Source organism: Cydia splendana, chromosome 2 (assembly GCF_910591565.1).
Source record: "Cydia splendana chromosome 2, ilCydSple1.2, whole genome shotgun sequence".
NCBI classification, from domain to species: Eukaryota; Metazoa; Arthropoda; class Insecta; order Lepidoptera; family Tortricidae; genus Cydia; species Cydia splendana.
The window spans coordinates 11,900,179-11,917,936 of record NC_085961.1 but is presented as its reverse complement, the minus strand read 5'-3'; the positions used below and the strand labels follow the sequence as shown (position 1 = coordinate 11,917,936).

Below are 17,758 nucleotides of genomic sequence, written 5' to 3'. Positions count from 1 at the left end.
CGACTTCAAAAGTTGCGCGCTAAAATGCAAGTCATAAGTAGTATAGTCTCTAAGTGTTAATTAGTGGTGTCTAAGTGGTCTGTTGCAATAGTAACTTATATATAATCTGTGGCAGGGATCCAGCGACTGCCCGTGAAATGGGAGCGTTCGCTGCCGTTCCTCCGCGCCATGTACCTGGACAAGTACTCCGAGTACGTGAACGCGAGCTCCGGCCCGGCCGCGCTGCACACCGAGCGCCCCAACGTCTATGAAGTTCTTAGTTTCATACGGGGCGTGCAGCCTCACAACTGCTCATTGTAAGTTTCTTATGGTCAAAAGAATTTTCATCCATCTTAAATCAGTCCATTATTGTTATATACATTGCTCATTGCAAGCTTGTATCTAACTTGTCCTGTTAGTATGTAAGACACGTTCGTATCGTATACTAAAAGGACAGGACAGTTGAAAAAACGATGGAAAATAATGATGCACTACATGTATCTGTACGCAGACACTACACTCTTTGACGCAGACGACGCAGACGTTAGCGAATATGTCAGTTTGACGAGTGTGACGAGTGACGAGTAAAAAATGCCTGCCCGGATTTGACTACGATATTAACAAAAATATAAAACTACGATATTATTTGGCAGATACAATCCATCCGACCTGTTCTTGAACGGCGACATCGCTTACGGTGCAGAAGAGCAATTCGCCAACCAGGCCAAGATGGCAGTCCGCTTGGCCAACTTCATCAGCGCGTTCCTGCAGGTAACGTACTGAACCCTTTGAGCGCCACGCCTATCGTGTGCGGCGAGTCATCGTAAACCTTGTCGGAATGCATGAAGGTTGATGTCGGCGCAAAATTGTATTGAGATATTTGAGATGAATCCGTCACCTAGCTGCTTAAAAAATACAATAGTATTAAGCCCCGTCTCCATATCGCGCGGCAAACTATCGAACATTGGCTCGCGAGGCAGCCGCGCGCAATGGATACTGGGCTGCCGCGCGAGCCAACTCGATCAGATACCTACACCCATAAGCACATAACATAAATACGATTTGTCGGCTAGTGAAGCTAGTACATCTAGTCATTTGCAGTATGTGTTGTAATAATGTATTAGCTAAGCTAGCTAGCCATAGCTAAAAACCTAAAACCGTAAGACCGTATTTTCTATTTATTGTAACCTCATTATAGAATGAAGTAGTAATTTGATAACCCGACACGGCAGATATCCGACCCGATGGAGGTGTTCAGCGGCACACGCGTCGCCGACAAGCCGCTCACTGAGGACCAGATGATTGGCGAGACCCTGGCTCTAGTGCTTGGAGACTCGAAGATTTGGTCTGCCGGTAAGCATTAATCATAGTGAATAGGTGGGTCCACACACAACGAGCCGCCTCGAGAGGGAATTGCCGCGCGAAGGAGCTCGGTTGGTGAAGACGTGCCTCGCCCAAGGCAATGCGCCGAGGCACGTCTACACAGACCGAGCTGCCTCGCGCGGCTATTTCCTCTCGAGGCGGCTCGTTGTGTGTGGACCACCTAGTTATGGACGAATTCAGATGTTATATTGTCATCGCAACAAAACAATATGTAAATCTACAACTGTTTACCAATTCCAAATGACGAAGGCAAAACTTCCAATAACAGTGAGAGTTAGAAAATAAATTATAACAGTTCTAAAAAATCAGTTTCATATTTAACTTACTACTTAATTCTTGCAGGTATATTCTGGGACAGAAACAAATTCATAAACCGAACTTTCTTCGCACCATTTGCTTACAAGACTGAACTCAACACTCGGAAATACAAACTTGAGGATCTTGCCAGGCTCAACACTACTGGTAAGTTCCTACTTTGTTCCAAATTATTATTATTATTTGTATTCAGTTCAGTTCAGTTCAGTTACTTTATTGGTAAAAATATTTTACAGGTCACACAGGTACATTTGAAATAAGATAATTATTACAATTCTAGATAAAAAATACTACATCAGTCAAAGTTTACAAATCTCTAAATATGATAATAATGATCGTGCAATAATTGTTAATATAGTAAATTTTATAATAATTTATTTCATAAAGTCATCAACAGAATAACATGCTTGGTCTAGAAGTAAACATTTGAGTTTTTTATTGAATATTGAGTCGCTATCTGTAAATTTAATGTCATTAGGAATTTTGTTATATATTTTAGGCCCGATAATACTGAGAGACTTTCGGGCCTTCGCGAGTCGTTGCGTAGGAGCGACTAGCATGGGCAATCTGCGGCTGTTTGCGTCGCGGGTACAGGTTTTTGTGTATGTTTCAAGGTTTGCCCTAACGTATCTACATGCTTCTAATATATAAACGGCTGGTAGTGTTAGTATTTTATGGGTCTTAAATAGTTCTTTGGCAGGGTGATCAAACGGTTTGTTGGAAATTATGCGCAGAGCTCGTTTCTGTATTTTGAAAACCTTGTCGCGGTTTGCAGCCAGACCCCACATATCAACGCCTCGGATAAGGATGGAGTGGAAGTATCCGTAATAGGCCTTTTTCAGGTTACTTGTAGATAGGCTTGGAGCGAGTCTTGACGGGGCGAAACATGCTGACGAGAGTGAGTCACAAACATGGTCTATGTGTGAGGACCACGTTAACCCTGAGTCAATGACATATCCCAAGTACTTAGTTTGATCCACTTGTGGAACTAGAATATTATTTACTTTAATATTTAGGAGGGTTTTTTTGATGTTACGTAACTGAAAGTGAATAATGTTAGTTTTTTCTAAATTTAAAAGAATTCCATTTGCCAAAAACCATTTGTTGATTTCAACCATTGCTATATTAACTTTAGATTCAAGGCAATTATAATTTTCAGCTACTACTATTATGCAAGTATCATCAGCATAAATTACGTATTCGAATTCAGGGGATGCCGCAGTTACGTCATTTACGTTTTAAAACTCTCGGGTCTTTCGAGCCCGGTCATTTATAAGGCGTGCGTGGGGATATGGATCCAACACGTAGAGGCCGTTTGGAGAGATTTGATGTCATGTAGAACGCCTGCTGGAACCCATTCACGGGTACATCAATAGATACCCGTGAACCGGTTTCAGCAGGCATTGGAAGCTATTGTAAAGAATATGGACAGAGTACTGGTCTATGGTTTAAGTTTGGGTGGAAAAAAGGCTGGGCTATTGCAAAGAAGTCCGGACACCTGCCATAACACTGCTTACACAAGTTATCGAGGCAGGCGATGACTCGCCACTCGTTAGATGGGCACCTGATGCGCCATCGTAAAGACGGCCAGGCGCAACACCGGCGTGAGCGGCTCAGGGGTGTCGAGAGGTGGTGCTGCGCTTTCTCCGAAGTTACTCGCGGCGTTATGCCCTTTAACACTTCCACCCCTGGAGCATATAGCTCTAGCGACTCCTCTCTGGACGGCCAATGAAGGCAAGCCAGAGCTGAGAGTCCTGCGGGTCCCCTTGGGGTCCACTCCGACCGACGAAGACACGCCGGAGACGGAGACCCTGACCGACTCTCGGGAGCACTCGGGTCCGTGGGGTCGTTACTCCCCAACAGCTCGCCACAAGCTGCCCTGCGGGCTTATTATTATTATTATTATTATTATTATATAATTATAGGCGAGCAGCTATTTAGCTGATGAGCCTATGTCACACAGTGTCCAGTACTATATAGTTCAAAGTTTGTAAAGTCATATCACATCACTAAGTAACATCGTCTGTCTAATTACATCTAAAATGTTGTTCATTTTCAATTTTCTCATAAGTACATGTGAATGTGATGTGTGTGTTATGCAACCTGTCAGTGTCAGGTCTGCTATGCTATGACTCCAGAGGGCCTACCGCGGACACCGAAGTTCGCAAATTGCGGGCATCTTTCTATTTTAATCCAATTAAAACGTAATTAGAATGACAGAGAAAGATGCCCGCAATTTGCTAACTTCGGTATTCGCGGTAATAGCCCTTGACTCGCGGGAACTTGACTCCTTTTAGGTAAAACTGTAGTAAATGTGTAGGAGACATTATCAATTTAAAATATATCTTAACAATTACAGAGGAACTCTACACAAACCAACCATGGTTCCAATTCCTGAAACAACGCTGGTTGACCAACTTCGACAGTCTGGAGAAATTCTTCCTCAAAATGAAGATCCGCGACGATGAGTTCGGAAAATACTTGAAACACTACGAGAGATACCCGACCTCGTATATGGCGGCCAACCTGAAGCATGGCCACTGGACAACACCCTACTTTGACTGTAAAGGCCATCTGAAGCAGTGGGTTACCACGTATGCCGCACCATTCTTTGGGTGGGACAGTGTTAAAGTTAAACTGGAATTCAAGTAAGTTATTCAAGATTTTTGTGTAGTAGTTTATCGATAAGGCTGACAATTTAGTTCTGGACTAGAATGGCGAAGGAAACACGTAGTAGAAAATTTAATCACTACACTTTATAAAACAAAGTCCGCCGCTTCTGTCTGTTTGTGTGTTTGTTTTTATGTTTGATTAACTCAAAAACTATTGAACGGATTTTCATTCGTTTACACATTTACACACACTATCGTGACTGCTGTTCATGCACTGTTAGTGCTTGAAAATTGAGTCCTAGGCTCTCCGAAACACGTCACGCAACTGACTAAAAATACGTGAGTTAAATTGCAAAATGAGCTTATTATTTTGTTGTGTTTTATCTGAAAATAGAAGTAAGTTTGTTTTAAGTCAGTTGTTTTACTGGTCAGTTGTTCACCTGTTGTCTATTTCCAGGGGTGTAGTGGCGGTGACAATGCAGCTGATGTCCTTGGATATCAACCAGTGCCCTGACAAGTACTACGTGCCCAACGCCTTCAAGGGAACAGATAAATGTGACAGGCTATCTTCTTATGTAAGTTAACATTTTGATAATTATTATCATCAACTTTACCAATCATTTTTAGGTCCTGATTATTCCCATTGGAAAAAAATAAGATTGTCTTGTCTAAAAATCGCACTCGCGTAAGGTTGTTGTTTGTCTCTTAGGGTGCAGTAGGTTCAGTCAGCAGAGTTTTTGAAAAATTGTATGGCTTTTTTTAGATCACAATGCGGTAGCCAAAAAGCAATCTTAAGGCCTTTCTCTAGTAACGTCATCAATTCGAAATGTAATTTCTTGACTTTCGCTCGTTAGAAAAACAATCACTAACATTATGTAGGTCTAAAACGCAACTTAAAATTAGTAACGATTTTTGCACAAAAGTTAAAAATATGAAAATTGCTTCTAAAAATGCGCTATTTTATTTTTGATAGAACTAATGGATTACATTTTTTTTGTTTAAATTTAAATTCATAAACATGATATTTGCGATCCCGGGCACAGCGATCTCGCTCACGCTTAAGCTCAGGGAGAGTGATATAATAACCTGAACCCACGGGGCCTTAACTCTCAGATTCAGGGCTGTCGTGATATCATATAAATTATATAAATAAAAAACCGGCCAAGTGCGAGTCAGACTCGCGTTTCTAGTGTTCCGTACATAAGTCCGACTCACGCTTGACTGCACATTTCTTAATAGGTTTTCCTGTCATCTATAGGTAAAGAACTATTTTCTGTATTTTTTTCAAAATTTTAGACCTAGTAGTTTCGGAGATAAAGGGGGGGAATGGTCATTTTTTGACTATTTTCTTAAATAACTTCGAACCTATGTATTTTAAAATTATGAAAAAAACATGTCCATCTTTGGGTCACTAATTTACATATGTGTACCAAATTTCAACGTAATTGGTCCAGTAGTTTCCGAGAAAATAGGCTGTGACAGACGGACAGACAGACAGACGCACGAGTGATCCTATAAGGGTTCCGTTTTTTCCTTTTGAGGTATGGAACCCTAAAAATAAAAAACGTCTAAGAGTTTTTGAAATTTTAAAGTACTGAGTGTCAAATTGGACCTTATTATTAATTTCCAGTGTGTACCAATCCTCGGTCGCGGTTTCGAGGCCGGCGGCTACAAGTGCGAATGTCTCCAAGGCTACGAGTATCCGTTCGAGGACGAGATCACGTACTACGACGGGCAGATCATGGAGGCCGAGTTCCAGAACGTCATCGAGGACAAGAAGACCCGTATAGACATGTTCAAGTGCAGGCTGGCGGGCGCTGCGGCCATACAGAGCAGCTTCGCTGTGCTACTAGCCGTATTATGTTTAGTTTATAAGCTTAGGTAAACAATGCACTGAGAATTAAGTATAAAGTTATTGCAGCGGATAAATAAAGTCACTTGGGTAAGCCCTTTAAAATTGTACAAAACGTACGTAGAGTATACGTGTGGGCCGACTTTGATACATAAAAAAATAATTTCAAAAAATGTGCGCCGCAATGGGCTGCTGATCCTCGTAAGACCCAAGCCCATTTTTGCGCTTTTGAATTTGGAACTTTCTTTTATTTCTATAAGGCCCACTTGCACCATCCCAATAACCCGGGGTTAAGCTGTTAAGCCATTAGCCCAGTGTCAAATTGTACTGGTAACCATGGTAACTCCAGGTTTAACCGGTTAACCCCAGGTTAGTGGAATGGTGCAAGTGGGCCTAAGAGTTCAAAACTCTAATTTAATTTGTACTTGTACAACTACGCGGGGACTTACGAGGATACACTTACAATGACATGGAATTGAAATCTTGCTCGGAAAAATGCCTTACGAAATAATTAACGTGTAATATGTAGACAATTTTTCATATTATGTCCAAGCTATATAAAATTACCTGATAGTTTTATAATCTTACTTATTATTTTTACGAGTTGTACTCTTGTATTTTTGAATTATCAACATTTATTTTGTATCCGATTTACATAAAAATAATGTTGACTTCCGATGCGTAAACGCCGTCCATATAATATTAGACTGATGTAGTTATGTTACTTATGTTGAATCTCACTTGTGGTATTAAATCACACTTTACATGAATTTAGTTAGGAGTTAGTAACATTTTATATAGGAACTGATATTATCTTCGAGGAACACGGAAGGGAGGCGGCATTCGCACGATTTCTCCTCTGCCGAGGTACAAGATTAGCGCGTCAATCTAATCTAGCGCGGGTAATAAAACTAGTTGCACTTGGATTTTTCACTAGACCGAGTCCAGACGCGCGCGTGAACACTGCTGCACAAAAATGCCTGTTTGCTCGGTTTTTTGTTATAAAAAGAGGTCGGGGACATCAAATTTACAAAAAGAAAGTGTTACATTTCACATGTAATATTTTTTTTTACATATCATACGTTTAATTACATTCAAACACAATTATTATATTTTAGTCTCATGTAATCTTCGAGCAACACGGAAGGGAGGCGGCATTCGCACTATTTCCCCTCTGCCGAGGTACAAGATTAGCGCGTCAATCTAATCTAGCGCGGGTAATAAAACTAGTTGCACTTGGATTTTTCACTAGACCGAGTCCAGACGCGCGCGTGAACACTGCTGCACAAAAATGCCTGTTTGCTCGGTTTTTTGTTATAAAAAGAGGTCGGGGACATCAAATTTACAAAAAGAAAGTGTTACATTTCACATGTAATATTTTTTTTACATATCATACGTTTAATTACATTCAAACACAATTATTATATTTTAGTCTCATGTAATTGTTGGATTTATCGATTTTGCTCGCTCAGTACAAATTGCGGATCAGTCGAGCGACAAATCCGACTTCTCATCTCTCAGAATACAATACATACTTCAACGAAAATGTGTTAGTGTGCGTGTTGTGACACTTGTCACTCGTCCGTACACAAAAAGAGATCGAGGTTTGCAAGATTTGTCTTTGACTTGTGTCATTTTCTATGTATTTGTGTCGTCATTACAGATTGGATTTTGTATGTAAGTGTGTGAGAAGTGCGACTGTGTGCACCTTTCCCCCCGCGAAAAATGGCAGAAAGATTTGTACGGTGAGATATCGCTTGGGCCCCTCCCTTCCGATGTGTCGGAAGCCGGTGTTGCTCGAAGCATGTAATTGTTGGATTTATCGATTTTGCTCGCTCAGTACAAATTGCGGATCGGTCGAGCGACAAATCCGACTTCTCATCTCTCAGAATACAATAACATACTTCAACGAAAATGTGTTAGTGTGCGTGTTGTGACACTTGTCACTCGTCCGTACAAAAAGAGATCGAGGTTTGCAAGATTTGTCTTTGACGTGTGTCATTTTCTATGTATTTGTGCCGTCATTACAGATTGGATTTTGTATGTAAGTGTGTGAGAAGTGCGACTGTGTGCACCTTTCTCCCCGCGAAAAATGGCAGAAAGATTTGTACGGTGAGATATCGCTTGGGCCCCTCCCTTCCGATGTGTCGGAAGCCGGTGTTGCTCGAAGGATATTATCCGCTTATTCTTGACTTATTTTTACTTATCGTACTTACATTTTTTTGGTTATAGATATACATATTTCTTTATTTTTTGTTTAACTTTTACAATGGCTTCTATTTTATTATGATCTATTTAATGTCCGTGCCGTCCATATTTGAGACTGATTGTGAAGTTCACGTGACGAAAGTTGAGGTCGATGTTATTACATTCCCATTGGTATTTACTTATAAACTATTCGCGTGACCTATGTATATTATAACAGCTATCCACTCCAATTTCATTTGAATTAAAACAAGCATTTATTAAAAGCAATCACACTAGATTAAATGATGCTATTCCAGAGACGTTGTTAGTAGATATGATATTTAAGTCAATTAGATATAAGAAAATCATATCACCCTTTGGAAAATCGCGCAAGTATTAAATTGTGTGGTACTATAAAGAAATAAGTAGCCTTAGAGTGCCCTCTCCATACATAGATAAAAACCAATTTATAATAAGTTCCAAGCAAGCTTTTCGAAAACCTATTTGTGATAAAATTTAAGCTAATTTATTAAGAGCGAGTCTTAACATACGTCCCGTACAACTTATTATTATATAATAAATAGGGAAAGCCATGTATCCATACACTAAGTTTACTTATTTCTATATGGTTTGCAATAGTTTATACTTGCTTCCTGTAAAGAAAGGGTAGAAATCTCAATTAGTTTTTACTAAAATGAATATTATTATATAGGGCTATGACAAAGATGAAATGTACTGGACTAGCCAAGCTATGAAATATCGCCACGAATAGAACTCCACGAATAGAAAATATGTACCCACCACCTTAATGTATGGGCAATAAGGCCTTATATACATATTTTTGCCATTTTGTCCGTGTCGATGTTTAATACCTTGACTAAAGGATTCAGTTGTCTAAAGGAATTCATAAGAAATGGCAGAAATGGTAAACAAACTAATTTACTTTAGTTACTATATTATAATCACACACTTCAAAAGTGTATTTACTTTTTCATCTACTTAAAATATCTGTCCCTTAATTCAATCTTAAAAGCCAACTTCGTTAAAATATTAGACTCTAAAATGGTAACTAAATCTGTAATCTTTGTTTTTCTTTGTTTTAAGTTAAGAGTTCCCTAGTGATTGCCATCGCCTTCAATGACAATAAATGTACAGTCCCAATGGGGTTGGCCGGTATAAGTATTTTACAGATGTCGCCAGCATAGCTTGCCGTGTCCAATTCTTGTTTTTTATTTAGAAGAAAGAAAAAACAAAAACTAGATACAGGGGAAAGCTTTGATGGCGCCATCTATGCACACCTTTGACAGTTACCAACCCCATTGCTTTACTTTCGCCTTTCAGTGGGGTGTAGCATTGTCAAAGATTAGCTGTGAATTATGCTTTTGTTAGTAATAAGAACACGTAGTAGCAAGCTATTGATTTATTGGTTAAGTTACACTTCATGGAGTATTCCACATTGCACTTCTATTGTCTTTTAGCCGCCCACAAATTAAAACTTGCTAAGACAAATGCAATTTTTGTTTGCCAAAATGAAGATTCAAAATACAGGGCGGCTAGAGAGCATAATATGCCATTCAAAATAATGCCGCACCAATAGGGTATTTGACTGTATTTAAAATAAATTATTTTACACCGTGCAGGAAATAAAGCACCAGGAAATGAATATAGACAGCAGTTATTTTTAGACACAATTTCTATTTTAAAACCAAGTTAAAACCCGTATAAAAAAAGAGTAGGTAATTTGATTGTGGCGTCACATGTTTCATATAAATTCCATACTTAGCAAATCGTTTTGACAGTTCGAAAAAAGAAACTGATTTGACTAGCAGTCAAATACCCTATTTTGAATAGCAAAAGGCTTGACATAGAATTGGACCTAAAATACAGTAGAATTTGAGTATGACTTTATAATCCAAATATCATGTATAAGGAGCATTAGTTGAAAAGGAGTACATTTCGGAAATCGCAAATAATTCTAGACTTGATGTACTTTATCTTATGGTAACAGGGGCGACACTCGACCTGTCCTATGTTTGCAACAAGGTGTCCTTTGAATGTTACTCAAGTTTTAAAGGGTTTCAAGTTTAGTAGATATTCGTGATTTTCGCAACTATTCCGTTTCCGATGCACTATGAAAATTAAAATATATCAGGGAACTTAATGTTTTATAAGCCGTCCATTTTAGAGAGCTTTTACGTTTTGTAATAATAAATATTTTTCAACTCTTGAACAGGTGTTTCAATCTTATCGTTCCGTATATATTTCTTCAGGTGGACTGTAACAAGCAATCAATACTTTTTTCTTTGTAAGTTTTCCACTAATCATAATTAGGTACAATTCTACGGTTCGGCGGTGTACCTATTCCCATTTGTCTCCGCCTTGTGTAAGGCGGCGGTAAATTGGGGCGGGGACAAATGGGAATATACTAAATCGGCCACCAAACGAAATTTTCTGTTTATCTATAAAGGAATTCGAAATAAACTATACCTTGCAAATTCATGCTGCGTTATGCAACTTCGGACATACAACAGAGCGCCAACTAAGCCCAAATAAGCGGTAATGTAAGTAAATAAGTAAATTATGATTAGGGAGCGGAGCAAACCCATGCTCTATGATAGGTACCCCCATAGTCATTTCATTTGTAATCCATGTTAAGACTAAGGTTGTGAATTTTATTGCGGTTATGCTTGCTCATTTTTTTCTTTTGTAACTTTTGTAAATAACGGGTAAATTGGTAGTGTCAAGAAAGACGCTGACCGAGTTGTCATTGTTGTCAATGTCACCGTGTACATTCATTTGTATCATGAATCTAGTATAAACTGGATTGGGCATGAGTGGTGGGGATAACTGACAGAACGGGATAGTCTTACGTATCTTTCAGTAGGAGTACCAGAGAAAGCGCTATTATTGTTTGTCCTTATTACAGTCTCACATATTTTTTGTTCTCCACCATTTTTTTAGTATGGATAATGGTGGGCAACAAATAAATTCGACCAATCACAGTGTCGCATTTGCGTATGTTTTGTCCCTCACGGAGGCACGCGTATACCACTTCTATACGATCCTACTTTCTATGATTTGTATTCAAAGTTCCAACGAATGTTTCCGTTTTTTTTGATATTATTCGTGAATGGATTTTAAAAGAATCTGTATTGTAATACTAAGGTTTTGTTAAAAACTATGCATTAAATAAATAATCCTCTATTCAGGAAACTAATAATTTTATTACATTATGAAAAAGTTGGTTATAAAGTCTTATGCGTGGAACCGATTGGTGCTGTTATCAATTTATCACTTTGACATGATATGACAGTGACATTGACTATCTAACCTCTAGTGTCATCTTCATCTCGGCTACGTACGAAGGGCGAACGGACTCCAGAAAATACATTAAATTAAGTTATTTTTATTATTAATCTAGTTTCAATTCAGGTAGGTTAAATCTTCAAATGAACTTCGTTTATTATTATTATTTATTTACTTTGCATTTTAATTTCCCGTTGTAATCTAATATAACCTTGACATGTAATAAAATTGTTGTATACGTAATTATTTCAATGCAAATTATCATAACGATGCCTATGGTACCTAATATCTAATTGTTATGCAAGATCAACGTGGACTGCTTTTTATCTTTTACTAATAATAAACTTACTACTCAGTTTGTAAGTGCCTTAATAGGTATTCTATAATATTTACCAATTTTGAAATAAAATATTTTGGTGTGTTTTTTACTAAGCATGGGTTATTTTTTTCAGTCACAATGTCAAAGCTACTAGCATCACTAAAAAGCAAAGAATTCAGGGATTACCTGATGAGGTGAGGATTGAACCATACTGTCAAATTTAACAACCAAGTGTCAGGGAAACATTTGAGACACATTCTGATGCCAATCTTAGCTGCTAACATCACTTATAGCTTTACTTAGGGTGATACTGCTAGCGTAAGGAAGTGTTACAGCATTCAGCATTGTAAGATAATTTTAGCCAATCATGTGCAATAATAAATACACATTCACATTGTATTCTTGTACATTTTGACCCGCTAGCAAGTGTGTGTTAAGCATTATTTTTTTTATATTTCCAGCACACATTTCTGGGGTCCGGTAGCAAACTGGGGCATTCCTTTAGCAGCCATTGCAGATACTCAGAAAGATCCCAGCTTTATAAGTGGGAAAATGACATTCGGTAAGATTTAGTAATTTTGTATTTTTGAAATTGTTGACTGAATTCAACAATTCATAAATGGAGAAATATTATTTTTGTCATAGCCTTAAAGTGGTACTGTTGTACTAACAGAAATGTCAAACTATAATATTACTGCCAGTTAAATAATAATTTTATCTAAGACAGGTTTATTTATGGCCTCTCAATGTGAGTGTAATGATAAATACCCATATAATGTATTGTTATCTCAAGTGTTATCTGTAGTGTAGTGGCACTTCTAAATACTTTTCAGTCATTTTCCACACATAAATTAGGTACTGTGACTGTCATGGCCTTGTTCTTTAAAACTAAAGCTTTTCAAATTGAGTTAGATCAATAGCATCATTAACTGTGTCTGCATGTTTATTTTTGTCTGTCTGACTATCATGCTGTTACCTAACTAATTTGAATTGATAAAAAAAATTGCTTCTATAAACGCACTTCAAACAGTGGGAATGAAATTGAAGATACTAGTGATTATGTCCATTCCATAAAATATACTGTTATCAACTTGTCTTGACCTTGTACTATATAATTAAAGTTTATAAAGTAAACATTGGGTCTGCCTTACTCCATACTGGAGCTAATTACGGTAATTGTTAACCTCCATATTATACAATTAAAATTTAATATTAAAATTTGTGCTCCCCATTACATTTCTGGCCACATGCTCCTGTTACTTTTTCTAAAAGAGTTAGTTTTAGAAATTGTAAATGACATTGAGTTGCCTTTTTGTATTCTTATCTATGGAATCCTGCTTCAATCAATATGGAATCAATCGCTAGAAACTTATAACAAAATAAAATAATTAATTTTGTGAAAATAATTAACTTTCACAAGATGAAGTTGAAGTATGTAGGTACTAAGTTCAAAAGCTATCAAGATATAAGGGACCGAAAAATTCATCAAAGGAACATCATCTACTCTTTTCCACATCTACTCTTGACGCTGATCCTAATTATTATTTTTATAGCAGTGTGCTTTGCATAATAAAGATAACACTGATTTAACGAATAAAATTTATACCCACTCAGATAGCACGATAGAATCTCCTTATCTTTATGTAGCAATAAGATCTTAGCGTATTCGAGTATTTATGTACATACGTACAAGCATAAGATCAGACTTTAATTATTGACAACCAAATTAGCTTGAACCGTAGTTGTATCAACAATTAAAATCTGTGACCATACAGAAAGTATATCTTAGGAACGCTCTGAAACCTTAACGGATTATTGGATTTTTATAAGTAGGTACATACATTTTATGGTGACATTAAAATCCTCTGAAGTACTTAACATAACATAATAGGATAATCAGGAGTCACTCAACCTATCTTTTGTGGTAAAATTGCAGCTCTGTTAGTTTCTCAAAAAACAAACACACAGACTAAAGTTAGGTTCACAAAACAAATGATATACTTAATCCATGTTTAATTTGTACCCTAGAAAACTTATTTGTTCTTTTTATCTTATAAGTTGCCATGTATGTTTTAGTTAACTTTGGTTAGTTAATGCAAAGTCTAATCGTTCCGCAGCGCTGTCGCTGTACTCTCTAATGTTCATGCGGTTCGCCTGGCGGGTGCAGCCGCGCAACCTGCTTCTCTTCGCCTGCCACTTCACCAACGAGTGCGCGCAGCTCACGCAAGGCGCGCGCTTCATCAACTACCAGTACCTCGGCGGCAAGGCCGCTAGCGAAAATAAGGCGGCCAGCGAGACCACTAGTCAAAAATAAATATAACGAGACGTCGCGAGCAACGTAATCTTGCCAGCCATCCTGTGTAGTAGCAAAAATACCTGAATCAAAATCATCCTTTTTAGGGTGGTTAAGACAGAGGTGGACTTGGTTAGTTTTTAAAAATGTGTCGACGCATATAAAAATTACTTAAGTCCTCATAATTGTCATAAATGAAATTCTGTTATAATGTTGCGTGGACTAAAGCTATTTTGATATGTATAGACATAAATGAACGTTACAGTTTCTTAGCCGAATTTGACACGTTTTATGCCAGTTTCGTTTTATTTACATAGCAGAAGTTACCTTAGCTACCGATATGTTATTATGTAAGGTTTAAACACTGGGAACTTTAATGAGCAGTAAATAGATAGTTAATTAGTAAGCGGTAGGTATTCTATAATGTCAAATAACACATAGGTAGGAAATTATAAGGTAAGGGGGCTCTATTCGACTATTTAGCCTAATTTAGAGTGACAGTAGCCACCTCAAGACCTGTCAATCTGACGAGTCAAATAGGCCTCCAGTTACTATGACATATCCTTACATGTTAAAATTGATTTCGCTTTTTGAGTATAGGTACGGCGAGCTGCAAAAGTACCTACATACCCACTTTATGAATGGAATTCATCGTACAGTGGCTATGCATTTTTGCAGCTGGGTGTACCTTCGAAGTGATAATTAAGGTAAATTGTGCTAGTGTAGAAACTGACATGACTCGATCCATTAATTATTATACGTAGGTTGTATATTCTTTATGTTTCTAAAGATGGGTATATTTTTTGACTATTTATGAATATCGAATATTATTAATTATTACATTTATTGTTGATCTGTTTAAGATTGTTTTATTTATCACATGTACCTACATATAATGTAGTACTTACCTACACTGGTTTATATTATAAATTATAACTCAAAACTTTCTCGTTAGTAATATTAAATTGTTGGGATTCGCCTTCCTTCGTTGGTAAATAAATAAAATACTTAATTAAAAATTTGATCTACGTAGGCATTTTCACTTCATATTTATAAAGCATATTTTCATTTTTTAACCGCCTTCAAAACACAAGGAGGTTCTCAGTTTGACCCGTATGTTTGTATGTATGTATGTATGCATGTATGTATGTTTGTCCGCGATTATCTCGCGTTTGGCTGAACCGATTTTGATGCGGTTTTCAGCAAAGTATTTGTTATATTCTGGAGAAGGTTTTAGTATACATAGAGCTGACCTGATGGTGAACCCTGGCTGTACATAGTGGAACTCTGGTTTGGTGCAACATAGGAACACGCTGTTTTGGTCATCCAAGATGTCTTGATGAGCACTTGGGAGAGCAGTACCGAAGATAGAGCTGATGCTGAACCCTGGCTGTACCTAGTGGAACTCAGGTTTGGTGCAACATAGACACACGCTGTTTTGGTCATCTAAGACGTCTTGATGAGCACTTGGGAGAGCAGTACCTAAGATAGAGCTGATGCTGAACCCTGGCTGTACCTAGTGGAACTCAGGTTTGGTGCAACATAGGCCCACGCTGTTTTGGTCATCCAACACGTGTTGATGAGCACTTGGGAGAGCAGTACCTAAGATAGAGCTGATGCTGAACCCTGGCAGTACCTAGTGGAACTCAGGTTTGGTGCAACATAGGCACATGCTATTTTGGTCATCCGTCACGTCTTGATGAGCACTTGGGAGAGCAGTACCCAAGACAGAGCTGATGCTGAACCCTGGCTGTACCTAGTGGAACTCAGGTTGATGCAACATAGGCTCACGCTGTTTTGGTCATCCAACACGTCTTGATGAGCACTTGGGAGATCAGTACTCAAGATAGAGCTGATGCTGAACCCTGGCAGTACTTAGTGGAACTCAGGTTTGGTGCAACATAGGCACATGCTATTTTGGTCATCCGTCACGTCTTGATGAGCACTTGGGAGAGCAGTACCCAAGATAGAACTGATGCTGAACCCTGGCTGTACCTAGTGGAACTCAGGTTTGATGCAACATAGGCTCACGCTGTTTTGGTCATCCAACACGTCTTGATGAGCACTTGGGAGATCAGTACCCAAGATAGAGCTGATGCTGAATCCTGGCAATACCTAGTGGAACTCAGGTTTGGTGCAACATAGGCACACGCTGTTTTGGTCATCCGACACGCCTTGATGAGCACTTGGGAGAGCAGTACCAAAGATAAAGCTGATGCTGAACCCTGACTGTATCTAGTGGAACTCAGGTTTGGTGCAACATACACCCACGCCATTTTGGTCATTTGTCACATCTTGAAGAGCGCTTGGGAGAGCAGTACCCAAGATAGAGCTGATGCTGAACCCTGGCTGTACCTAGTGGAACTCACGTTTGGTGCAAGATAGGCACCTACTGTTTTGGTTAACCGACTCGTCGTCGTGTGCCTATGTTGCAGGGTTCCTCTAGGTGGATCAATTCACTTTTTTCTAATCGCCTTCAAAAACAAAGGATGTTCTCAGTTTGACCTGTATGTTTTATGTATGTCTGTATGTTTGTTCGCGATTATCTCGCGCTTAGCTAAACTGATTTTGAAGCGGTTTTCAGAAAAAGTATTTGTTAAATTCTGGAGAAGGTTTTAGTATACATGGATGGTACCACTTGGACTCGATAGGTGGCGCTGCTATCGGTATATCGTCAAATTTGATTTGATGAGACCGATTTGGATGAAATTTCGTGTTTAGGTTAGATAGATGAAATGGTGGGAGTTGGAGTGCGAGACAACAGTGCGAGTGCGGGTAGAAGTGGTAGTGGGCGTGGGAGTGGGAGTGGGAGTGCGAGTAGGAGTGGAAGTGGGAGTAAGGTCTATCATTTACATGCCTATACTCGTATCTTGTCGAGTCTTTTGAGAGTTAACTTTTTCTTTATAAATCTTAATCTATTTGGGCAGATATATAATATACGCCCCGGATCCGCATGGGTAGTTCAACTAATTTACAAATTTTACCCGTAAACCTTTCTCTAGAATCACTCTATTGAAAACTGAAAGCCGCGTAAAAATCCTTTCAGTCGTTTTTGAGTTTATCGCGAACATAAAGACAGACGAGGTGGGGGACTTTGTTTTATTTTATAATATGTATTGAGATGTATATTGATTGTAACCCTAGGCAAACTAAGTTACTGGCAAACATATTACCTATACCTATTTACATATCGTTTAACACCGAAACGTCAAAGTTTCGTCGCGATTATCCGATAGGATATTTAACTATCACCAACACTAGTACTAGCTCAAAACTAATATTTTAGCTCAAAACCTGAAATAAATAAAGTACCTGTCACTAAACGGTAAAAAATAAAAATAAAATTAAAAAATTAAAATAAAATAGAAAAGTAAAAAAAAAAAAAAAAAAACCAAAATAACTTAATTTTATTTCTTTTTTAAAAAAAGGGAACCGCCTTCAAAAACCAACCCACTGAAAAGCATTAAATAATTTTTATATACCCCACCCCTATTCTTATCCATTCCTTATCC

General features: G+C 38.2%; 2 protein-coding genes and 1 long non-coding RNA gene across 5 annotated transcripts in view; all 3 read left to right on the top strand.

Annotated features, from left to right (window-relative positions):
- The window catches only part of LOC134803971 (uncharacterized), a 460,442-nt gene extending 449,884 nt beyond the window's left edge, over window positions 1–10,558 (top strand). For both annotated transcript variants that reach the window (XM_063776829.1, XM_063776820.1), the window contains 7 exons: window positions 116–296; window positions 633–750; window positions 1,212–1,332; window positions 1,705–1,824; window positions 4,037–4,325; window positions 4,747–4,864; window positions 5,920–10,558. In XM_063776829.1, coding sequence (XP_063632899.1) covers window positions 116–296; window positions 633–750; window positions 1,212–1,332; window positions 1,705–1,824; window positions 4,037–4,325; window positions 4,747–4,864; window positions 5,920–6,174 — 1,202 coding nt within the window. In that variant the 3' untranslated portion in view covers window positions 6,175–10,558. The remainder of the gene's footprint in view (window positions 1–115; window positions 297–632; window positions 751–1,211; window positions 1,333–1,704; window positions 1,825–4,036; window positions 4,326–4,746; window positions 4,865–5,919) is intronic.
- Window positions 1–17,758, top strand: part of LOC134804118 (uncharacterized) — an 805,015-nt gene that overhangs the window by 173,334 nt on the left and 613,923 nt on the right. The gene's annotated exons all lie outside the window — the stretch shown is intronic.
- Window positions 4,149–15,108, top strand: LOC134804094 (mitochondrial pyruvate carrier 1). 2 transcript variants are annotated; one of them, XM_063777037.1, is made up of 5 exons: window positions 4,149–4,158; window positions 11,727–11,760; window positions 12,087–12,147; window positions 12,415–12,515; window positions 14,071–15,108. In XM_063777037.1, the coding sequence occupies exons 3-5, from the start codon at window positions 12,092–12,094 to the stop codon at window positions 14,265–14,267; spliced, it is 354 nt and encodes a 117-aa protein (XP_063633107.1). In that variant the 5' UTR covers window positions 4,149–4,158; window positions 11,727–11,760; window positions 12,087–12,091; the 3' UTR covers window positions 14,268–15,108. The 2 variants fall into 2 exon arrangements, with proteins under 2 accessions (XP_063633107.1, XP_063633096.1); XM_063777026.1 differs by lacking the exon at window positions 4,149–4,158 and having other exon boundaries at window positions 11,623–11,760.

Excerpts from the sequence above, each read along its gene's own strand:
- LOC134804094 (XM_063777037.1), top strand. The coding sequence starts at position 12,092 with ATGTCAAAGCTACTAGCATCACTAAAAAGCAAAGAATTCAGGGATTAC. Across the intron at positions 12,148-12,414 it reads TTCAGGGATTACCTGATGAG|CACACATTTCTGGGGTCCGG; the intron begins GTGAGGATTGAA and ends TTATATTTCCAG. Across the intron at positions 12,516-14,070 it reads AAGTGGGAAAATGACATTCG|CGCTGTCGCTGTACTCTCTA; the intron begins GTAAGATTTAGT and ends ATCGTTCCGCAG.